This window comes from Oncorhynchus nerka, linkage group LG21 (assembly GCF_034236695.1).
Source record: "Oncorhynchus nerka isolate Pitt River linkage group LG21, Oner_Uvic_2.0, whole genome shotgun sequence".
In the NCBI taxonomy this organism is placed as follows: Eukaryota; Metazoa; Chordata; class Actinopteri; order Salmoniformes; family Salmonidae; genus Oncorhynchus; species Oncorhynchus nerka.
The window spans coordinates 6,384,795-6,409,656 of NC_088416.1; the positions used below are offsets into that span (position 1 = coordinate 6,384,795).

General features: G+C 41.9%; 2 protein-coding genes across 3 annotated transcripts in view; one reads left to right on the forward strand and one right to left on the reverse strand.

Moving 5' to 3' along the window:
* LOC115103718 (trinucleotide repeat-containing gene 6C protein-like) overlaps positions 1-15,787 on the forward strand; it is a 65,894-nt gene extending 50,107 nt beyond the window's left edge. The window contains 8 exon segments of the mRNA XM_029624600.2: positions 5,340-5,386; positions 5,389-5,536; positions 5,715-5,864; positions 6,188-6,229; positions 6,232-6,303; positions 6,928-7,149; positions 7,824-8,037; positions 8,419-15,787. Of these exon segments, the coding sequence (XP_029480460.2) occupies positions 5,340-5,386; positions 5,389-5,536; positions 5,715-5,864; positions 6,188-6,229; positions 6,232-6,303; positions 6,928-7,149; positions 7,824-8,037; positions 8,419-8,794 (1,271 nt within the window). The 3' untranslated portion in view covers positions 8,795-15,787.
* Positions 15,788-17,424: 1,637 nt separating this feature from the next.
* LOC115103720 (uncharacterized) lies at positions 17,425-20,907 on the reverse strand. Of its 2 annotated transcripts, none has more exons than XM_029624607.2 (5): positions 20,747-20,907; positions 19,666-20,022; positions 19,035-19,397; positions 18,480-18,583; positions 17,425-17,955 (listed from the first exon to the last, which is right to left on the reverse strand). In XM_029624607.2, the coding sequence occupies exons 1-5, from the start codon at positions 20,799-20,801 to the stop codon at positions 17,707-17,709; spliced, it is 1,128 nt and encodes a 375-aa protein (XP_029480467.1). In that variant the 5' UTR covers positions 20,802-20,907; the 3' UTR covers positions 17,425-17,706. The 2 variants fall into 2 exon arrangements, with proteins under 2 accessions (XP_029480467.1, XP_029480466.1); XM_029624606.2 differs by having other exon boundaries at positions 19,035-19,400.
* Between the last annotated feature and the right edge of the window lie 3,955 nt (positions 20,908-24,862).

A 24,862-nucleotide genomic window follows, 5' to 3' on the forward strand; every position in this document is an offset into this window, starting at 1 on the left:
CTGTTAATTGACTACAGCTCAGCGTTCAACACCATGGTGCCCACAAAGCTCATCACTAAGTTAAGGACCCTGGGACTAAACACCTCCCTCTGCAACTGGATCCTGGACTTCCTGATGGACACATTTTCCCCTCAAGATTTGGCATGGGTCCCCAGATCCTTAGTTTTACAGCTGCACCATCGAGAGCATTCTGACCGGTTGCGTTTACTGCCTGGTATGGCAACTGCTCGGCATCTGACCATAAGGCGTTACAGAGGATAGTGTGTATGGCGCAGTACATAACTGGGGCCAAGCTTCCTGCCTTCCAGGATAGAGGTCGACCGATTATGATTTTTTCAACACCGATATCGATTTATTGGAGGACCAAAAAAAGCTGATGCTGAATTATTTTTTAAATATATTTTTTTATGTATTTATTTGTAATGACAACTACAACAATACTGAATGAACACTTTTTTTATTTTAACGTAATATAATACATCAATAAAATACATTTAGCTTCAAATAAATAATGAAACATGTTCAATTTAGTTTAAATAATGCAAAAACAAAGTGTTGGAGTAGAAAGTAAGTGTGCCATGTAAAAAAGCTAACGTTTAAGTTCCTTGCTCAGAACATGAGAACATATGAAAGCTGGTGGTTCCTCTTAAAAAGAGTCTTCAATATTCCCAGGAAAGAAGTTTTCGGTTGTAGTTATTACAGGACTATGTCTCTCTCTACCATTTGTATTTCATATACCTTTGACTATTGGATGTTCTAATAGGTACTTTAGTATTGCCAGCCTAATCTCGGGAGTTGATGGGCTTGAAGTCATTAACAGCGCAATGCTTGAAGCATTGCGAAGAGCTGCTGGCAAACGCAGGAAAGTGCTGTTTGAATGAATGCTTACGAGCCTGCTGCTGCCTACCATCGCTCAATCAGACTGCTCTATCAAATCAGACTTAATTATAATATAATAAAACACAGAAATACGAGCCATGGGTCATTAATATGGTCAAATCTGAAAACTATCATTTCGAAAACGTTTTTTCTTTCAGGTGGCATCCATAAGTCTCAACATTGCTGTTACATTGCACAACCTTCAATGTTATGTCATAATTACGTAAGATTCTGGCAAATTAGTTCACAACGAGCCAGGCGGCCCAAACTGTTGCATATACCCTGACTCTGCGTGCAATGAACGCAAGAGAAGTGACACAATTTCCCTAGTTTAATATTGCCTGCTAACATGAATTTATTTCAACTAAATATGCAGGTTTTAAAAAATATACACTGCTCAAAAAAATAAAGGGAACACTAAAATGACACATCTTAGATCTGAATGAATGAAATATTCTTATTAAATACTTATCTTTACATAGTTGAATGTGCTGACAACAAAATCACACAAAATTATCAATGGAAATCTGTGGACGTCGGGCCCTCATACCACCCTCATGGAGTCTGTTTCTGATTGTTTGAGCAGACACATGCACATTTGTGGCCTGCTGGAGGTCATTTTGCAGGGCTCTGGCAGTGCTCCTCCTTGCACAAAGGCGGAGGTAGCGGTCCTGCTGCTGGGTTGTTGCCCTCTTACGGCCTCCTCCACGTCTCCTGATGTACTGGCCTGTCTCCTGGTAGCGCCTCCATGCTCTGGACACTATGCTGACAGACACAGCAAACCTTCTTGCCACAGCTCTCATTGATGTGCCATCCTGGATGAGCTGCACTACCTGAGCCACTTGTGTGGGTTGTAGACTCCGTCTCATGCTACCACTAGAGTGAAAGCACCGCCAGCATTCAAAAGTGACCAAAACGTCAGCCAGGAAGCATAGGAACTGAGAAGTGGTCTGTGGTCACCACCTGCAGAACCACTCCTTTATTGGGGGTGTCTTGCTAATTGCCTATAATTTCCACCTGTTGTCTATTCCATTTGCACAACAGCATGTGAAATTTATTGTCAGTGTTGCTTCCTAAGTAGACAGTTTGATTTCACAGAAGTGTGATTGACTTGGAGTTACATTGTGTTTAAGTGTTCCCTTTATTTTTTTGAGCAGTGTATATACTTCTGTGTATTGATTTTAAGAAAAGCATTGTTTATGATTAGGTACATTCGTGCAACGATTGTGCTTTTTTCGCAAATGCGCTTTTGTTAAATCATCCCCCGTTTGGCGAAGTTGTCTGTCTTTGTTTGGAAGAAATGGTCTTCAGTTTGCAACGAGCCAGGCGGCTCAAACAGCTGCATATACCCTGACTCTGTTGCACAGAACTCAAGAGAAGTGATAATTTATTGTAACTAGGGAAATTAATGTTAGCAGGCAATATTAACTAAATATGCAGGTTTAAAAAATATATACTTGTGTATTGATTTTAAGAAAGGCGTTAATGTTTATGGTTAGGTACACATTGGTGCAACGACAGTGCTTTTTTTCGCGAATGCGCTTGTTAAATCACCCGTTTGGCGTGAAGTGATTCAAAGATAAATTAACAGACACCGCATCGATTTATATGCAACGGAGGACAAGCTAGATAACTACACATGGTTGATGATATTACTAGTTTATCTAGTGATTATGTTAACCTGTTGCGTCGAGCAATCCCGTATCCGGGAGCGTAATTATAGCCTCAAGCTCATTACCATAACGCAACGTTAACTATTCATGAAAATCGCAAATGAAATGAAATAAATATATTGGCTCACAAGCTTAGCCTTTTGTTAACAACACTGTCATCTCAGATTTTCAAAATATGCTTTTCAACCATAGCTACACAAGCATTTGTGTAAGAGTATTGATAGCTAGCATAGCATTAAGCCTAGCATTCAGCAGGCAACATTTTCACAAAAACAAGAAAAGCATTCAAATAAAAATAATTTACCTTTGAAGAACTTCAGATGTTTTCAATGAGGAGACTCTGTTAGATAGCAAATGTTCAGTTTTTCAAAAAATATTATTTGTGTAGGAGAAATCGCTCCGTTTTGTTAATCACATCATGACCAAAAATTGTCATTACAACTTTTTTCCAAATTAACTCCATAATATCAACAGAAACATGGCAAACGTTGTTTAGAATCAATCCTCAAGGTGTTTTTCACATATCTATTCGATGAGAAGTCATTCGTGGCAGTTTGGTTTCTCCTCTGAACCACATGGTAAAATACACGCAGCTGGAGATTGCGCAATAATTGCAACGGAGGACACCAAGCGGGGCACCTGGTAAATGTAGTCTCTTATGGTCAATCTTCCAATGATATGCCTAGAAATACGTCACAATGCTGCAGACACCTTGGGGAAACGACAGAAAGTGTAGGCTCATTCCTTGCGCATTCACAGCCATATAAGGAGACATTGGAACAAAGCGCATTCAAAATCTGGGGCATTTCCTGTTTGAAATGTCATCTTGGTTTCGCCTGTAGCATCAGTTCTGTGGCACTCCCAGATAATATCTTTGCAGATTTGGAAACGTCAGTGTTTTCTTTCCAAAGCTGTCAATTATATGCATAGTCGCATCTTTTCGTGACAAAATATATTGTTTAAAACGGGAACGTTTTTTTATCAAAAAATTAAGAGCGCCCCCTATATCGAAGAAGTTAAGAGTGATTGTTTTTTATAAGATCCGTTGATTGCTAGCTATCACCTTAACTTGGCTCCTTGCTGCACTCTCATAACAGGTAGTCAGCCTGCCACGCAGTCTCCTTGTGGAGTGCAATGTAATCGGCCATGATCGGTGTCCAAAAATGCTGATTACCGATTGTTATGAAAACTTGAAAATCGGCCGACCTCTAATCCAGGACCAATATACTAGACAATGTCAGAGGAAAGCCCCCAAAATTGTCAGATTCCAGCCACCCTAGTCAGACTGTTTTCTCTGCAATCGTTACTGGAGCGCCAAGTCTAGGTCCAAAGGGCTCCTTAAACAGCTTCTACCCCCAAGCTATAGGACTACTGAACAATTAATCAATGGCCATCAGACTATTTACATTGACCCCCCCCCAAATTTGTTTAGTACACTGTTGCTTGTGTTTATTATTATTATTATTATTATTAGTCAATTCACCCTTACCTACATGTACAAACTGCCTCAACGAACCTGTACCACTGCACATTGACTCAGTACCAGTACACCCTGTATATAGCCGTTCTGTTACTTTTTGGGGGGATAGAAATCTTAACTCTTTCTTGACATAATTGTTGTATTTGGCGCATGTGACAAAGTTTGATTTTGATTTGTCCTGTTGAAAAACAAGTGATAGCCCCACTAAGGGCAAACCAGGTGGGATGGTGTATCGCCGCAGAATACGGTGGTAGCCATGCTGGTTAAGTGTGATTGAATTCTAAATAAATCAGTGTCGCCAGCAAAGCACCATCACACCACCACCTCCATGCTTCATGGTGAGAACCACACTTGCGGAGATCATCCGTTCAGCTAATCTGCGACTCACAAAGACAGTGGTTGGAACCAAAAATCTCAAATGTGGACTCAACAGACCAAAGGACACATTTCTACCGGTCTAATGTCCATTGCTCGTGTTTCTTCGTCCAAGCAAGTCTTCTTCTGATTGATTTCCTTTAGTAGTGGTTTCTTTGCAGCACTTCGACCATGAAGTCCTGATTCACACAGTCTCCTCTGAACAGTTTGATGTCTGTTACTTGAACTTTGACGCATTTATTTGGGCTACAATTTTAATGTACATTTTTTTTGTCCCTATTCCTCCCCTATTGCTTGGTCTCCAATTGGTAGCTTAGTCTTGTCCTATCGCTGCAACTCCCGTACGGACTCGGGAGAGGCGAAGGTCGAGAGCTGTGCGTCCTCCGAAACACGACCCAGCCATGCCGCACTGCGTCTTGACACAATGCCCGCTTAACCCGGAGGCCAGCCGCACCAATGTGTCGGGGGAAAAAACGTACACCTGGCAACCGTGTCAGCGTGCATGCTCTGGCCCGCCACAGGAGTTGTTATAGGACAAGGACTTCCCGGCCAGCCAAACCCTCCCCTAACCCAGATGACGCTGGGCCAATTGTCTGCCGCCCCATGGGTCTCCCGGACGTGGCCGTCTGCGACAGAGCCTGGACTCGAACCAGGATCTCTAGTGGCACAGCTAGCACTGCGATGTAGTGCCTTGGTGGACTGTAATTTCTGAGGCTGGTAACTAATGAACTTATCCTTTGCAGCAGAGGTAACTCTGGGTCTTCCTTCTGTATACCACCCCTACTTTGTCACAACACAACTGATTGGCTGAAACGCATTAAGAGCGCAGATTAATAAGGCACACCTGTTGATGTGTCCAAACTTTTGACTGGTACTGTATGCATTTTAAATGTCTGTCGAATGAATTAATGAGTTCCTTTGACTTGTCCTAGGTGCCATATCTGCTGCTTCTAACCTGGGCCCCCCGGAAAGCCCCCCCACATGGATGACTCCTACAGCCCATACAGTATGATGGGTGGGTCTGAGTCTCCCACCTCCCCCCTGGTTCCCCCTGACAGCTGGGGCCAGGGACCAGGAAAGAGCCCCAAGGATCAGATCACCAATGGAACGAATATCAACTGGCCCCCAGGTTGGTAGAGAAGACAGACATTTCAATCAGATCAAATGTTATTTCACACGTGAGATTTAAACTCTTCTAAACTGTTTTGATTTTAGAGAGTGAAAAAAATCTGATTTAAATTGTTCCCCACAACATCAGTTGAGTTTAAAGGATAAATAACCATTTGTCCTCCGTGTTGTCTCCTCAGAGTTCTGTCCAGGCGTGCCCTGGAAGGGCCTGCAGAACATTGACCCTGAGAACGACCCCAACATGACCCCAGGAAGCGTTCCCAGCGGCCCCACCATCAACACCAACATCCAGGACGTCAACCGCTACCTGCTCCGGGACCGCAGCGGAGGTGAGGAGGGGGTCAATCAGAGAGACTGGGTCTGTAGTTAGTTGGCTTTAAGATACACAGACTGTATATGCTTATTAACAGGGCAGGTCTCTGCTGTTGATTCTCAAACAGGTGTTGACTTGTGTTACTATATTGACAACTTTAAGCTTATATCCTATTCCTTTCCATGGCACTGAAGGGGTTACAGTACTACCTCACTTGTCCTGACCGTGGCATCCAGTAGCACAGGCCCTGTTGTATTTATACACGTTCTTTAAATCAAGTTGTACATGTTTCTTTCCCCACCACCCCCTCTGTCCATAACAATGGGCCACCACGGCTAGGCTCCTCCCCTCCTTCACCGCCTCAGAACGGTGCTCTGCCCCCTCCACGGACTGGCCAGTCAGTGGCTGCTACACTAGCTCTTTCAGTCTGTCCTCCCCGGATGAGGAGAGTGCAGGTACAGATCACAGCCCCCTATGTGGACATGCTGACCCATGGTCCTCAAGCTTGACCCCCCCCCCCTCCCCTAATTACCACCATAGCAACACACCTTTATCCTATTGTTTGTGTGTGGTCTGTGTTGAGTGTTACGGTAGATAGATCCTTCCTTTGCCTAATTTAATCCTACTACCAACTACCCAGTGCCGGTGTATCAAGTGCTCCACGATGTGATTGCATTGTATTCCTGAGTGTTTGAATCAAGAAATGCTTTGAATGTTGTGGCCCTAGACCCCTATTCATAAGTATGTGTTGACGTGACATTTTTGTTGCCGTTAAGCAACCCACAATTGCTATGAATACTTGAAAAATGTCCCCCTTTAAATGTCTCTTTTTACATTCATGTTTCCTGTAGTCCTCAATGCGTTCTCCATTATGACTCATATAAACCCATGAAGTCAAGATTTAGGTTTCTTGTTGAACAACTGTTAATAGGGGGCATATTTTTAAAACTTTGCATCTGCCCAAAGTTAGATTTAGAAGAATCTGTCATAGAACATAGGCTTCATAGAGGGTCTCCATCTCTACAACAGGATCTCATAGGTTCCCCTCTTCTCTCTCTCGCTCTCTCTCTCTCTCTCAGGTAAGCTATCTGACATGAAGTCCACCTGGTCCCCGGGGCCCATCTCCCACCCCTCCCAGGCCTCTCTATCCCACGAGCTGTGGAAGGTCCCCCAGGGGCCCCGTAACAACACAGCCCCTTCAAGGCCACCTCCCGGCCTCACCAACCCAGCCAAGCCCTCATCCACCTGGGGGGGAAACTCCCTGGGCCTGGCCCAAGGCTGGAGCAGCTCGTACACCTCAGGTGAGATGCCACAGTACAACTCCTCAGCCTGAAATATAGACCGGCGGACTTCCTCTGTAACAAGACTGGAAAGACTTAAACCTGGTAATATACCTAGTAGAGGAAAATCAGTCGTTTTGAGATCGATTGAAAACCATTGACTGTGGATTTGAGCTGACCTTACTTTGTGCTGTGTCAACATCCTACCCTAACATAATGTTTTTGACACATTTGCCTAAAGAAGCACAGCGTAGGACACCACAAGCATGTAATGTTCCTAGGTGTGGTTGTTGTAGAGTGTGATTCTCCCCCGTGTTTTGTTTTGAGCTCCTCTCCTTGTCACTCGCTGTAGTAAGGTGGAGCAATTACACACCCCGCTGTGGTTAGAGGCCCTTGTCATACTGAAGTCTTGCGGCTTACAAGAGAAGACTTAAAGGACTGTTGTCATGGCTTCAAAGAGAACCTAAACTGTGTGTGACCTTATTTTGGCATGAGTCTTAAGGTCACACTGAGGTGGTAGTAGTACAAGTGTAAAAGTGCTTACATGAGACGATGCAAATATGTTGTTTTCAAAAAAATAACATGCATAGATTATGGACAGGATAGAAGACAAGTTATTGACCAAAAATGATTGATTTATATTTTGTGAGGACCTGAATATTGACTGATCATGTTCCCCTCTCTGTTTCTCTCAGAGGGCACCACCTGGAGCACAGACAGCTCCAACAGGACCAGTAGCTGGCTGGTACTGAGGAACCTCACCCCCCAGATAGACGGCTCCACCCTGCGGACGCTGTGCATGCAGCACGGCCCCCTCATCACATTCCACCTCTTCCTGACCCAGGGAAACGCTGTGGTGCGATACAGCTCCAAGGAGGAGGCTGCCAAGGCCCAGAAGTCCCTGCACATGTAAGACTCCCGAACTTGAAGGGAAAAAAACCTGCATCGCCATGTGGCCGGTGACACATTTTCTTCTTGAAAGTCCAATATCTTGAAAACTTGACTGCTGACATGAAAAAGCAACGGTGGACTAATGAAAAAAATACCAAAAGATTGAGTGGGTTTTCTTTCACCCATACCCTATGCTGTTTAGGGTAGTGATTTTCTCCGTCTGACCTAAAACGAAACACAAAATATTGTCTCAACTTCTAGGCTATACACATCTCACTGACAAATTGTCAAAGCCTATAAGGAAATACTTGTACTGTACTTCACCAGGTGTAAGAAAATCCATGTTGATACTGTAACACTTGTAAGTATGTGATGTATAACTGATACCTGTCCTCTTAGGTGTGTGCTGGGGAACACCACCATCCTGGCAGAGTTTGCTGGGGAGGAGGAGGTGAACCGCTACTTTGCACAAGGCCAGCAGCAGCTCCCGCCCACCACCAGCTGGCAGCCCAACCCAGGCACCAATCATACGCGCATGGGAGGAGGCGGAGGTTCGCAGCAGCACGCTATTGGCCATCACTGGAGCAGCGGCGGTGGAGGCCTGGGGGGAGGAGCCAAGACGGGTGGAGGCGGAGACCTCCTGTGGGGGGGTGTGCCCCAGTACTCCAGCCTGTGGGGGCCCCCTAGTAGCGATGACAGTCGCGGCGTCATCGGGAGCCCCAACCCCATTAACACGCTGTTGCCAGGCGACCTGCTGAGTGGAGAGTCCATGTAGGACAACACACTAACAAACCAACCATGAGGATGGATGTTTCAATGCTGGAACAGACAGTGGAAAAATAATAATAAATACAGAAATACACAAAAAAATGACAATGAACAGGAGCAAAACCAAGCAAATCATGTGGCGATAATCAGTATCAACGGAACTGTGAATCGTGTACCGGAAGGCTGGGGGCGACGACACAAGACTGCTGACCCCTACACCCTTCGGTTTTTACGTTTTCTTCTTTTTAGTTGTCTTTTTAAAAGGGGATTTTGTTTTTAGTATTTGATAAATTGTTGGAAGCAAACAAAAATGAAATGTCAAAGACTCAATGAAGAGAGAACCGTTAAGTGTTTAAGTTTCCATGAATATCGCACATTCTGTGTGAAGTGTTTTTAAGGAGAAGCAATTGAAAAAGCTGCCATTTTGAATCTTTCCTTTACCCACGAAACTCCAAATGGATTAAAAAAAAATACCATTCCCAGCATGCCCGTGGCCAATGATGTGGTTCAAAGACCTTTTACTTATGTTATTTTTTTGTTTCCAAGCACTAATATTCGCCTTAAGTGCTCTACTGCGGCCCAGGTCCTCCTTCAATCTCAAGCCTTTTTCATTGTTTTGAAACTGAAGGAAAATTGTATGAGTTTAAAAGCTTGCACAGTTCCCATCTCTGAGCCAGTGAATGGATCAGAACAAGTGTGATCAACCAAGGTCGTATTCACTAGGAACGAAACGGAAGCAAGCGGACCGAAACTGAGGGACTACCTGAACTTTGTCCAACAAGAAAAGCTTGTTTTCGCATTCTGTTGCAAAACATTTTGCCACGTGTGCACTAATCAATACAACCCCCCCCCCCCCCCCCCAAGTCACTCGGCAGTATGAGGCCTGTCAACACTGACCCAACCAATCATCAGTTAAAACCTTTTCCGTTTTTTCGTCATTCATTTGTTCTTAAAGGGATTTACACTGCTGTTTTTGTTCTTTTTGTATATCTAGGCGCATTTTTATAATATCTATCGCAACATAAACTGAGATTATTACACATCGACCGACCTAGCTGCGTCTGTTTTGTGTGTGTACTTGAGTATATGTCTGATGGAACCTAATCATTCACGTCTGGGAGTTCAGATTACCACTGCTCAGAACTACGACTTCAGCTATATTCACCTAACAGGACTTACAGGTGCTTCTTGTAAATTAACATTATTAGTTGATTCCGTTGTTGACCCTCTCGTCCCCATTATGGTCCACCAATTTCTGGAAACAACGACAAAAAAACGCTTCAACTTGATGTGACAATTACATTGTGCAATATATACGCCACAGACCCTTCTTCCGTCCACACTCAAGTCAAAGCAGGAGCTGGTTTCTTTACATTTTTCGTTCTTGATTTTGTATTGTCGTTGTTGATCAAAGCAAAGAACTACAGAAACGTTACCTTTTCTCATTTTTGATTCCCACGAGGCCCCACTCCCCAAGAAACTGTTGCGTTAAGTCTTGCGTAGAGGAGGAGCGAGGATGGTGTTACTATTATAACTGTGCGTTCAGAAACGGTCCCTGCAGCCCTGAAACTCCTCATATTGAACTGGGGTACATGAGAAAGCCCTTCCTCTCTGCGTTGCCACACCGAACAGGGTGAATCCAGATGGGGGAGTCACTGGAGGGGCACAATACCAAATAAGAGGAGTTTCTCCTAATGCAGTAGATCTACTACGAGTGTTCCTTGTATTTGGTACTGTACAAAAATGTAAGAGAGACTAACCTTTTGTCTATATCAAAGGGTTTTATCATAGCACTTATGAAGAAAGCTAAACGCTTCAACTTGCAAACCAATAAATCAGACAAATGGAGCAGCAACTTTGAAAACTGAAAAAAAGAACTTGCTCTTTTTGTACTGTATCTATACTTGGAAATAACTTCTGGTATTTGTTTGTTCCTCTTTGGTCCAAGGACTTGTATGAACTTTGAAATGGTAGCAGGATGAGAAAAAAGAAAGAAAATGGAAATCTACTTTTATCTGATTTTTTTTCTAAAGACATTTTCTTTTAACTATATCAAAGTGAATATCACTGTTACTCCAAAATGTTTAGCCTTTTTCTTGTCTGGAGATGCTAGACATGCAATGTTACCTGTCTCCGGCCAACGGTTGGTCGGAGTGGGGAGGGAGATGGTCACGGTCCACTGAGTGCCTCTCTGCTGTGGTGCCTATGGCGACGGTCGCTAGGCAAGGCTAACCCCCACAGCAGCATTTCCTCCTGGGCTTGCACCAAGCTCTCTCATTGGACACCCTCAGCCCAGCAGGAAACCACGCTCCCTCCAAGACTGGCCAATCAGCACAGAGCTAGCTAGCTAACGACCGCGCCAGCAGCACTTGACCTTGTCTCAACCAACCCTCTTCATTTCCCCTAATCTTCTTTCACACAAAGATCACTTTAGCTGGAAGTCAAGAGACAGTCAAATTTCTGGAATTTTGCCAGTGTTTGATGCATTTTATTTAGTTTTCATTTGACAATGTGTATTTTTTGGTTTATTTTTGTCTACATGCAGTGGTCTTTTCAAGGTGGCTGCTTGAAACTAGCCCTTTTCACTGTTCATATGCAGAAACACTTTGGTCAGAGGTGCCTCTGTATGTTCATCCTGTGTATTGAATGCAAACGAGGATCAATACTACAGCCAGTCATTGATTGTCTATTATTAGTTAGTATCTTAACTGATTGATTGATCATTGCTTTGTTTTGGACAGTATGCTGTAGTACTTCCAGGTAGTATCTCAAGATGTGTAAGTTAGACCAATAGGGTGTCTCAGATGGGTGAGTGTGTCCTGCCTGACCCTAGCTGCTCCACCTGGGTTCTGCCAGGGCTGTCCCCTCGCCCCCTCACACAGCTGCTACGCTACACCCTCCTCCAGTCCCCTCCAAAGCAACCATGGCCCTCCCCTTGACCAGACATAAAAAGCGACTCAGTTCTGTTTCTATGCAAAAGACTAGAGGCTGCGGACCCTTTACAGCCAACGTGCCAATCCTGCCCTAAAGATTGAGCACCGACTCGGAGCTAGAACCAACGACCTCCTGATGTATGTACCCTTCAGCACTTAGAACATGTCTGCTCTTGGTCCTTATAGCTGGGTTTAAACCACAACACTGTCGTATTCCAAACTTCCACCCTCTACGGGGAGTTAGTACCATTGGAGTGGAGGTATAGTAGGCCTCTCTTTACTGTGCTGAAGAAGACTGATCTCAGCTTGATCTCAGGGTAGGAGACGACGTTAAAAGATGCAGCTCTCTCTGTATGTATGTCCTTTTGCTGTAGTGTAAGAGAGCCAAGTTCTACACTAACTAATGGCAAGCTGTGCAGTAGTAGTACTATAGACTTGTATTGGCTGGATAATTGTTTTTTGGGGAATGGAATAGTAATGAATTCTCTTCCCAAATATGGGCCTACTGTAATGTTACAATGTAGAGGCCAATGTTATCCTATGTGCCAATACCAAAAAATATATAGATCTATAAAACTAGCCCATGTTATATGATCTGGAGAAAGAGCTCTTCTCTCTGGATGGAGGATCTTTGATAACCTTTGTGATGGAGGATCTTTGATAATCTTTGTGATGGAGGCAGGGGGGCAGGAGGGATTAAACAGATGGGTGGGGGCAACACACCTCATCCTGAACTCCTGAGATAATATGGCTGTCTCTCAAATGGCACCCTGTTCACTAGGTAGTGCATTATATAGGGACATAGGGTGCCATTTAGGCAATCTTTGCTTTAGTGGGGAATGCCCCGTTGTTGAGGATAAAATCTTTACTGAGTTTGCGGGATCCAAGTATGCTACGGTGCACAGTCAGTTTGACGGGTAATCCCGGGTACATATTTTTTTTAAACCAAAAATGAAATTCTTCAATTTTAATGTCATTTTTAATATGAAGTTTGACACAAAATCTTTTAAAAAAAAAATATTTTTTTTAAAGTACAAAAATCAATAAAATATCTATAATATGTTAACTAAAGCTCTGCACTTCTAGCTGAAATGTCTCCAGTCCTCTAGCTTCCAGAATGCAGGTTGGGGAGCCTTTTTGTGGATGGTATATTTTATCCTATTTGTTAGTGTTTCCGCCCAAAGCGGGCCCACAACTGTATATTTCCACAGACCCAGATGGCTTCGGGCCCACTGTATCAGCCCAGGTCGCTCGCCTCACTGCGTCTGCGGTGGGCAACGAGAGGGGGCGCATTTCAAAAAGGTACAAAAATTCTTAAAATAAAAAAAACTAAAATGGGATAAGGCTACCTTTTGGGACTCTGAGGTGTCCTGCAGCACACTAGCAAAAATCACTATTGCCTGTTTCTGTAACTGCCTTGATCCAAACTCCGAGACCAATTAGCCGGGTGGGGGCCTCCAAACGTCCGCTCTGTGTGTGGTGCTGCACCAGCATTGAGGGGCACGCCGTGCACTCTCTACAGCTTAACTATAGATAGATTGTGTGTGTGTATATACACATATGGATATGTACGTATGGTGTGTGGTAGGTAGCACATCAACAGACACCTTGGATCTCAACCTCCTAAAACCTTTTGTTCCTTTTAAAAGGTCTGGGTTCAATACAAACTGAAAATGAGCAATATTTATTCCCCTCCGGAAATAAGTGATCTGAAGGAAATGAAATGGGGTTAGGGGTTAAACTGGTACTTGATGGATCATGTCTTTCCTACCTGGAGTTGGATATGCACGTTCTGGATTTATGAACATTTTACAGTAAGTACCTTGAAGTACTTGTACTGTATGTGAATTTGTCTAAACAACCCAACCTGAAATCACCTGTTTTTTAAATGTATACTTTCCCAGCAGAGAAAAATATCATTAAACATATCAACACAAAAATACACAAATACTTGAATCAAGGAGCGCCAATAACGTAATGTGAAGTCTTTTGTAAAAAAAGAAAAGAGGAAAAAAAGAAAAATTAAGTCTGACTTGTACACTTCCAAGCTTTTTGAGGTCATCAGTTAAAAAAATATATATAAAAAATGATTTAAAAAATATTGGACAAAAAAAATGTGCAAAAATAATTTTGTGTGCTTGAAAGTCAAATGTATGTGTGCAAACGACTGTGTGCTTGGCAGGCTTAGGACTGCTGTCATGGTCCATTCAGTATGTTGTGTATTGACATTGTCTGTCCTTTTATTCAGTTTATTTTTTTGCTTGTCAACTATATTTTGATAACAATGTCTATCTTCTAACATGGCACTGAGTGTCTTCTACCCCTCACTCAGCTAATCGTAGACAAACGAGACTAAGTACTGAGGGGAGAGGGTGATAATTCATGTGTAAATGTTTACTCAAGGACTTAATGGGGGAAAAAAGGTTTTGTTTTATCTGTAAAATGTTTATCTACCTTATAGTGGCTTTTTATTGTGGAATAATCCAAAACAAGGATTATCATTGAGTATTGCACCATTTTGTTCTGATTACATACAAATGTAATGAAAAAAAGACTACAAAAAATGAACAATCTAAGATTTGTGGCCATAGATGGTAGGACTAGTAATCCCCATGTTAACTTCATGGAGAAATGGAAAGGGATAATGTGGGGATGTGAGTTTGTTACAGGACTCATTTCAGAGGTGCCTATTTTTTTTTTTTTTTTTTTTTTTTTTTTTTTTGCAAAGCCACCTGTCGTTTACAAACATTTCATTTGTCTGAAGTTGAGGAAAAATGGATTTTATAATGAAAATGTTGAAAAAGACAAATTCCATCTTCCATCAAATGAATATGAACATTAAACCAACTTTGCAAAATTAAGATTTATGCTACTTTCAGAACTCTGGGATTGATCAGTGTTGTCGTATTTCAATTTTTCTTTTTTTTCTTTTTATGTCGACAGACGTATGTATTGATTTATTTGAATTTTGTCTTGTAAAAAGGCAACGCAATCTGCTTACTATCTTGCACACTCGTAAAAATGTGGATCTTGTCTCGGGAAGGCCAGGATTTCCAGAGTTCAAACTCCACCATTTTTATTTAAATTTGAGTTTTAAATTAGAATAACTTTGAGAAATCTAACTCCAAGCACTGAAAGTTAGGGATTTAAATAGAATATGAAATACCACTGATTCTAAAAATCCGTAGCGGTTACATATTTACCAAATAAATAACTGAAAATGAACTTTTTGAGAGAGAAAAAGTGGAGTGCTTTACATGTAAAATCGATGTAGAAATTGCTTTACATTGAAACAAAATGTATCAATGGTTTTAGTTTTACTTATGTATTTTCTTTGCGGTTCCATCCTGTAACGTTCAGGAGCTTTGTGCATTACTCTTATGTCTCTGTTCCTGTGGCAGGTATTCAATGAGTTAAGAGATTCTAATGTCTAATAGATGGGTTTCAGGAGAAAGATTTCATAAGGTGAACGCACCAATTTGTAAGTCGCTCTGGATAAGAGCGTCTGCTAAATGACTTAAATGTAAATGATGAAATGTAAAGATTTGAAGTGGAGGGGGGGAAACTGGTTTTTAAAGGCTCATGATCTATGCACAAGTGGGAGGGAGAGTCCAGGCCTGCTTTTCTCTTGGGGCCCGGGACTGGTACTCTGGGGTTCAGGGTTTGATGTAGGGGTGTGTCATTGTTGTGCTATGTTAGATTTTCTTCCCCCTCATCAGATTTATGGCAACTTTATTGCTTCACCATGCTGTGTAATCCTTAACCAATGAGCGCTTATCCTTCTGCTAAAGCACTGTGGGTTATACTGAGAAAATGCCCATGATTTAAGGCAATCCGGTTTTTGTAAGGGGGAGGAGGTGGTAATCTGCCTATCGCCTTTTTTATTTTAAAAAACGTTAAGGAGAAGTGTCTGTGCTGAGAAAGTTATGGCTTTTAATGTTTTGTTTTTTTCTCCTCATAGAATGTAATTGTTAATGATATGCACCGGAAAAAAACATGTTTCCATAAGTTATGGCGCTTCTTTCGGACTATATTAATAAATTGACATTTTTCTTGGCTGTTAAAAAGTGTCTTGTAGATTTTCTTGTGTAGTCTTCACTGTGGGTTTGATTTTTCATGTGGACATTTAGTTATTAATGCACCTCTAGAGACAAAGAAACCACAGCATTGACACAACCCGCAGAGAAAGCTAGTAACTAGATGCGGACAGATAAGGAAGCGACCTTTAGACAACTCACCCACACAATGAAGCCACTAGACTATTGAGACACACCACTGAGGAATCCACTTAACTTCACACTTGAGAAGCACGCCTTGTTAAGTGTTTTATTTTTTTACTTCTATTTTAGCTAGACGCTCATTGGTGCAATAACAGATTTATACGCACACGATGCAGTCAGGGACTAATACGCTTGACTACACCACTCACGTTGCAAAATAAATGTAGAAATCTGTTATTCAATTACTGCGTCAACGAGCGTCTGCGTTGCCAAAGGCTAAAATAGAACTTTCTGGCACAGATCACACTGCAAGTCCTGTCTCTCCCATCTCATTGGCTTATAGAAGTGGGTACCCACGTTCCATCTTCAAAGATGAAAAAGCCTGGAGGGAGGAGAGATGACTAGAAATTATTCGGTTGACCGTTTTGTGTGGATTAATTGGCGGAGTAGAGGACCTTGTGCATTTCAAGGAAAATAACAACCTAATGTTTATATCCCAGGACAAATTAGCTAGCAAGCTAGATACATTTCCATACATGTTTAATGCTTTTTGACCTGTCCCCAAATTAATATAATTGGTTGAGTTTGTTTTTATATTTTAACCTGCGTTTGGTGTAGGGGACAAAATACATTTATGCACTATGGCACACGCGCGCAACCGGTTTGGGTTCCGTGTAACGTGATCGGAAATCTTAGCAAGCAAGTCATTGAGTGCGTGTCCATGCGAAGGGGGGGGATTACGGCACATCAACAACGAGTCGTATAACGTTACCAGTTAATACTATAGCGAATTGGCTAGGTTACTCACGTTCGCTAGCTGTCTTTGTTAGCCAACTAATTTTCAAACAATTAACTCTTCTTTGATCAGCTAATTTGGATAATGTTGCTCAACATTTATCTGGCTAGCTAACAGATCATTCGATCCAGCTGCTACACTAAGTACTATAGCAAGATACAATGCTAACAATACTTGTTCCACCACACTTTCTCCTCAAATTTTCCAAATGCAAGTTATTTTTCGGTTACAGCTCCTGAAGTTTCATCACCTTCTCACCTACCTCTTCGCTATCGTTCAGGGGACGCGCTGCTGTAACTGGCAAACTGCATTTGAACCCTACTGCTGTCTCTCCAGAGCGCGGCATTCTGTTTGTCATGTGAACGATTGGTTGAGCCGCGCATCACTCGTTCGCTTAACAGCTAGTAGTGACCCAAACTTATCTCATCTGATCTACACGATTCACGTAGGTCACCTATTTTAGATTCAAAACGGCGAATTTCGCCATAAGGTGACTAGTTGCATCCCTGAAATTGTTTTTGTAAGTCCTGGTATAATGGAATGGCCACGATTCTTGTCTGTTTCCAGCACTGATCCAGCAGAAATATTAAGCCCATCTCCATGATTGGCAATAATAACAGTTCCCTGTGAACTGGACAGTGAGGAATGGGCATGGATACATGTAAATGTCAAAATAATACAACACTAATCAAGACAAGTATTACTTTATTTTTAAAAAAATTGAATACCATTCCTTTAAAAAAGCAAAAGCTACAACATTCAGCTGCCAGCATTTACATAAAATACAAAAATCATTGATTAAAACTCCACAACAGCATTTACAGTACAACAAACTAACTTAGGTGGAAGAAGGTGGATGTTGGTTGTCCAAATTGAAAGTTATGTGAGTAAGTTGTAGTTCTAGTTCAGACTCCAGTTTATAAATGAATAGTTAAACACAGTGTTGGTGAGATTGGGCCAACCTCGTTCCTCACATCTCCCCAACAGTTTCAGATACTAGCGGTACCCCTTCAGGCCTCTCATAGTGGTTTTCCTGTCGAGACCTCAGGGGGGGGGTGTCATAGGCGGAAGGATCATTTTCCTCCAGATGAAAGGGGGGCCTCGGGTGGTAAGAAGGGGACACTTTTCCATTCCGGTTGGGGGGCCGCACCCCGACCATCTCCTCGTAGATGGAGACCTGGTGGGGCTGTGGTTTGACACGGTCGCCTCGGGTCTTACCCTGACAACAGTGGACAGAAGCCAATCAGAGAAGGCAGCAGGTGAAAACAACTAGTGAAACTAGTATCTTTCCTGTGTGAAACTCTGTGAATAGTAAGAGGATGGATGCTTTGATTCAAAGTGGCATCCTTCCTCAATTTGATGTGTTTGACAAATCACTGGTACATTGTCATACCGGTCAGAAATCAGCGTTATGGTACTGCCACATTTGTCACTTGAGGAATACAGTAGCTACCAAATGAGTAAGTATCTAAAAACATTACAATATCATGTCTCCCCAGTCTACAACCATAGAGGTTACATGTGTGGCTGTAAAAGGTTAGAGTGTGGCTTTATAAACTCAGAGTGAATAATGGTTTGTGATTTCAAGAAAAATGTATGAGAATTTTGCAGAATGTGAGGTTGTAATGCTTTTTAAATTATGACCTGAAAGCAGCAAAAAACTGGAGTGACTACCATTTCTATAAATAATATGCTGTGTGTCAATCGTTTTGTCCATAGTGAGTAGGTTACAGTCCCACTCACATAATGAGCCACTCCCAGGGCCATAACGAAGATGAGTAGCAGTCCCACAGTAGCAGAAAGGGCATAGAGCAGTGGAGCGTAACCCGCACAGCTACACCTAACATCTGGCGAAACAACAAAATCCAATATGTGGTGTCAGACTTTAAAGCCTTTCACAGAATGTCAGCTCACTACAGGAATTAAAAATACATTGACAACCCTTCAGATACTGTGTATGGTGAACATTACATGAATTACTAATAGAACATTGTCTGTTTGATAATTGTTACCTGGGTTACTGAATTGGCTACTAGAGTTAAACAATAAGCGTCATAGAAACAGCTTCCACAGATAAACTGGACATTTTCTGCCATGAATTTACAGTTTAAAAGGGAGAGTTTGGGATTTTGGCAGATTAATTTGTGGATACCATTTTATGTCTGTGTGCAGTTTGAATCATTGCGCTAACTCTAGCTAGTATTGTCTCGCGAAACTACCGCCGACTTCCCCTTCATACTAGACGCAGACAAAAATATCCATGAGTTTATCTGACTGGGGAAGTAGATAAAGACCCACCTTGCACAGATACAAAGTATACGTGTCTCCCTAGCCTGGCACTGTTGTCGGGCCTGCCGGGGAGCAGCAGCTCACAGCTGTAAAAGGCGCTCTCTTCCGGCTGCATCTTTAGCAGGGTGAGGTTGTAGGCCAGGCCTCCCAGACCCGTGCCCAGGTGAAGCCTTTCTTCTGGGGGGAACGAGGCGGAGGAAAAGGGGCGCTTTGAGTGGAACAGCACCTCCACTGGAGCCCGGCCCCACCGCCTCTTCAGGCATACCCCTTCCATGGCCGAGGGGAAACCGTAGGGGGCGAGGCAGGGGAGAACAGCTGACCCCCCGGCGCACGTCTCTATTAGGCCTACATCCATCTTGCTCTCTGGGGCATCTTCTCCACATGGGAAACAAACACTATAACTGTCTATGAGGTTGTGGGAGATGAGAGTCTATTGCTATAGCCATGGCTATTCTAAAGGAGGAAGCAGTGGCAGGATGCATAACATGAACAGTGTGGCTCAGCTATGGCATCTGGAGTAATTAACAAAAAAGGGGGAAACTGGCAGGCTACTGTGACTGACACATCATGATGTCAACAACTCCACTCGCAGCAAGAAACATTAATTAAATCAATGGAGGAATCCATAAAGAATACTCACCAGCATCGACAACGTACAGAAATAACTCCATCTTGCTTGGAATCTTTTGATCTAAGCTGGAGGAATCGGGGAAGACAAACTCACAGTAGTAGAGGTCTGTGTCTGTTCCCTTCAGCTGGCTGAGGGTCACGTTGACCCGGTGAGTACTCGGGTCTCCCGTGACATGGATGCGCTCTTTGACGTCAGGGTGAAACACAGGGTTTTGTTCAGTATATATGAACAGGACCTCTCTGTTGGGCTGCAGCCACTTTCGTTTCAGGTAGAACCCAATGGGCTTGGAGGCACTGAACTCAGAGATACAGTAGAACTCTATAGAGTCACCCTGCGTTCTCTCCAGGAATTCCATTTCACAGAAAACTAGGAGGCAACATATAGGAAAGTAATACAACGTTAGCTCCCCGTTTTTATTTTACTTTTATTTAACTAGGCAAGTCCGTTAAGAACAAATTCTTATTTACAATGATGGCCTCCCCCGGCCAAACCCAAACGACGCTGGATCAATTGTGCTCCGCCTTATGGGACTTCCAATCAGGGCCGATTGTGATACAGCCTGGAATGGAACCAGTAGTGACGCCTCTACCACTGAGATGCAGTTCCTTAGACCACTGCGCCACTCAGGAGCCCCGTTAGTGTAATTGGTCGTTTTTTTAATGGCTTGTTGGTGATCATAAGGGAACCCCATTGTACTGACAGCATAGTTTAGCTCTCCCTAGCCTGGTCAAGAAAGCACCTGCATAATGATCAACGTAATGATTCTGGAAAGTTGCAGGGCTCTGGTTAGACTACACCAAACAAGTGCTGTTTTGATAGGCATTAAAACTACTCCCTAATAAAGTAATCCAAAACATGCAATGGCAGAAAAAAAATTAACACCACAGGTTGATGGCACCTTAATTGGAGAGGACAGGCACGTGTTAATGAGTGGAATGGTATCAAATCAATCAAACCTGTGGTTTCCAAGTGTTTGATGCCATTCCATCCACGCCAGCCGTTATGAGCCGTCCTCCCTTCAGCAGCCTCCTGTGGCCAACAGTTCCCAATAAACTAAACCCACACCGAAAGTTACAAAAACACAACTTACCCAACACAGTACATGTCATGAGCAGCAGCCAAACACCTGTCAGATGAAAAGTCATGACTTCCCTTGTTCTTATATGATGCTATCACACTGAGCAGCATGCAGTGAGCCTCAGACATAAGTGGAGTAGTAAACTAGAATTATTGAGTGTGGTTCACTGACTGGGGGGGTCTCAGCCAGATGAGGGGAAATTGGTGACTAGTTACAGGAAGTTCTAATATGCTCCACCCCAAAACGTAACACTTAAAGAGGAAGAGAGGTTACTAAATGACTATCACTAGTGTCACAGCAAATAGCCACGCCCACCATTACTACAACATAGATCTGCAAAGATGAGATGGTTCTGCAAAATACTGAAGCCAAAGTGTGTTGACCTTATACTAAGAGTATAAAAAATACTGAGTTCTTAGCCATTGGTAAAGCTGCAAAATCAGTCAATTTCAGCCAAATACTGCTACTAAGATAATATATTTAGGTATCAACCAAACAACTTCAAAGTAACTGTGAAGGTTTCTAAAATGTTTTAAAAAGTTACAACATACAAGACTAACTGTTCACTGTAATGTCGTGGGAGATATTGGAAACCGTTATTTTGAGAAAGTCAAGTTCACGACCCAACAAGACCATCTAGTGGTACTCTTACAAAGATGCTTCAGATGTCTCCTGTTCCTGATATAAATTGGGTTTTTAAAACAATAGGCTTGAAAAAAAAGACACTGAAAATTGTACAGTATATACACATGATTTATTATACAGCGAGTGTTGATACAAAGCACTTGGATTCTTATATTAGGATACATGTAATGCACATCAGCAAGGGGAGAGCAACTGTGATACTGCCTACATGGTCTTGTGAAATAACATGTCCATTTGCTTTATGTGAAATGTATAGTTAATGAACAAACAGGCACAAAGGTTGAACAAAAGTTCCCTTTAAAAGGGATGTATGTTGACAAAAAAATGTACAAGTGGGGAGATTAATTATAATGGTGAAGCTAATCCTAGTAACAGCTTTATGGAGTATTGTGGAGTAACAGTATTAATGACAGCAGCATATCCGAGACAGTTGAGCATTGTTTACGAAAGTTGGAAGACTAGTTCGGACTCTTGTTGAGAACGACATCTAACAGGTCAAATACTATAATCCATCATTATTAACAATCTATTCATCTGTAAACAATGATCATAACTTGGGGAAAACTTTTTTTTTACCGTAATATTGTTTGGGAGTGTTTTCAAATGAACTTGTCAATCATTATTTTATAACTGCCATCGTCAGCAAGTGCCTTCCAAAAGTATTCACCCCCTTGACTTTTTGTACTTTGTGTTCCAGCCTGAATTTAAAAATGGATTCAATTGAGATTGTCACTGGCTTGCACAATACCGCACAATGTCAAAGTGGATTTTCTCTCTTTTTTAAAACTTTATACTAATTAATTCAATGGAAAGCTGAAACGTCTTGAATCAAAGTATTCAACCCCTTTGTTATGGCAAGCCTAAATAAATTCTGGAGTAAACATTTTTGCTTAAGTCACAATATAAATTGTATAGACTCACTGTGTGCATTAATAGTGCTTAACATGATTTGAATAACTACCTCATTCATGTACCCCACATACAGATAAAAGGTTCCCAAGCCGAGCAGTGAATTTCAAAACAGATTCACCACAAAGACCAGGGAGGTTTTCAAATGCCAAGCAAAGGGTATCTATCGGTAGGTGGGTAAAATTAAAATCAAAAGCAGACATTGAATATCCCTTTGAGCGTGTTGAAGTTATAATACTTTGGATGGTGTATCAATACACCGAGTCACTACAAAGATACAGGCATCCTTCCTTACTCAGTTGCCGGAGAGGAAACCGTTCAGGGATTTCATGAGGCCAATAAAACATTTGAGTTTAATGGTTGTGATAGAAAACTGATGATTGATCAACATTGTTACTCCATAATACTAACCTAAATGACAGCGTGAACAGGAAGCCTGTAAAGCATTTTTTTTTTATGTGGCAAAGAAATCAACTTTATGTCCTGAATACAAAGCATTATGTTTGGGGCAAATCCAACACAACACGTCAATGACTACCCCTCGTCATATTTTCAAGCATGGTGGTGGTGGTGGTGGCTGCATCATGTTATGGGTATGCTAGTCGTCGGCAAGGGCTAGGCAGTTTAGGATAAAAAAGAAACAGAATAGAGCTTAGCACATGAAAACACCTAAAGGAAAATCTGGTTCAGCCTGCTTTCCAAGACACTGGGAGACAAATGTACCGTTCAGCAAGACAATAACCTAAAACACAGGTCAAATATACACAGGAGTTGCTTACCAAGAAGACATTGAAAGTTCCTGAATGGCCTAGTTAAGAGTTGACTTACAAATCGGTTTGAAAATCTATGGCAAGACTTGAAAATGGCTGTCTAGCAATGATCAACAACCAAATTGACAGAGCTTGAAGAATTATAGATTGCACACCTGGATTGTATTATATTTGTGCAAAGCTGAGACTTACCCAGAAAGACTCAGTTGTAATGGTTTCCAAAGGTGATTCTAACATATTGACTCAAGGGTTGAATACTTATGTATGATATGCATTTCATTTTCAAACGTGATTTCACTTTGTTATTATGGGGTATTGTGGGTAGATCTGTGAGAATCTATTTAATCCATTTTGAATTCAGGCTGTAACAAGGGGTATGAATACTTTCAAAGCGGATGTGAAATCCTACTTACCAAATGAGTGGGATAAAAATGTGTCCAGTTTCCACCGAACAGCCCCCTTCACCACCAGACAGAAAGAGGCAACAATGGCACACCACAGCATTCAACATTCATTACATTTGTATGCAACGAAATGGTGTCACAAATCTTGAGCAAGTACTTTAGAATAACTCTACAATACATACAAATCTTGGAAAACACCCAAAATGCATGATTTCAGATTCAATAACTAGTTACTACTAAAACGGTACATCCGGTGCAAGATACAGCCACACTATGGTAAGGGAATGGGTACTTACAGATATAACTGACCTGTTTCGCAAGAAATCTGTGTTTTAGGCTGAAAAGCAGATAAGGACATTACCATCAAAATAGACATGGGCTTAAAAAAAAAAAAAGTATAAAAGTAATGGTTTTTCGATTTTAATATGCTATGCAGTGTTTCCCCTAGTATTTTTTTCCAACAGCGGTGGCAAAGTTAGCGTGTGGGGGTAGTGGGCATGGCAAATGGCACATTTTAGAGGCCCTCCTCTCAGCCAGAGAAACTGTAGCTGTTCTAAAGCAAGTTTACTGCAATTCTACACATTTTGCCATTAATATTTTACAGTTTTAAAGCTATTTCCTGCAATTCTACACATTTTGCCATTAATATTTTACAGTTTTAAAGCTATTTCCTGCAATTCTACACATTTTGCCATGGCTTATGCATTGTTCTTAATTTTTCTAAACGACTCAAACAAAATCAAACGGGGACCTATGTCATGACATTTTGGAATTTTAGATACTGTCTAGTTATTTTTAGTTCAAAAACATATTGCTCCATTATTGTTTCTATATTCCTGGTTTTAGTCATTTAAATATATATTTTTGCAGTGGTGGCCACGGTTTAGCAGCGGCGTTGTGCTGCTGCTAAATGCATATAGGGGAAACACTGATGCACCATAGTGAACGAACACCAAATAAGGACCTCTGACTTGAAAAGCTAGACAACCGGAGGACATGAGTAGGTGGTTTAGGAAAAATACACCTGACATCAAGTAAACTGTATATTTATCATCAACTACTCACACACACAAACACACACACAGCATAGAGCACTTGCATGCAAATGTTAGTGAACCTAAGGTGAGGAAGGTAAACTAATTCAGGGTGCAGGTATTAAATGACTGGATTACTTTTAAAGAAGGTCTAGGCTATAAACTTATCTGCATCAATACAATTTGTATATTAAAACATGTTTTTAAAAAATACCAGAGACCTAAAAAGTTGATATCCTATTATTTGAGCAATATTTCATAAATACAACATTTATGTACAAACCTTCATGATGAAGGTACTAACCTTTCATGGTACAAACCTTCATGAAGCCTCATCCCCATCCACGGGTCAGGAAGAAAACAGTG

Coding starts and splice junctions, on each gene's coding strand:
- LOC115103720 (XM_029624606.2), bottom strand. CDS start 20,801: ATGACTTTTCATCTGACAGGTGTTTGGCTGCTGCTCATGACATGTACT. Junction 18,584..19,034: donor ATACTTTGTATCTGTGCAAG/GTGGGTCTTTAT, acceptor TTGTTTCGCCAG/ATGTTAGGTGTAGCTGTGCG. Junction 17,956..18,479: donor CCCTGGGAGTGGCTCATTAT/GTGAGTGGGACT, acceptor CACTGTTGTCAG/GGTAAGACCCGAGGCGACCG.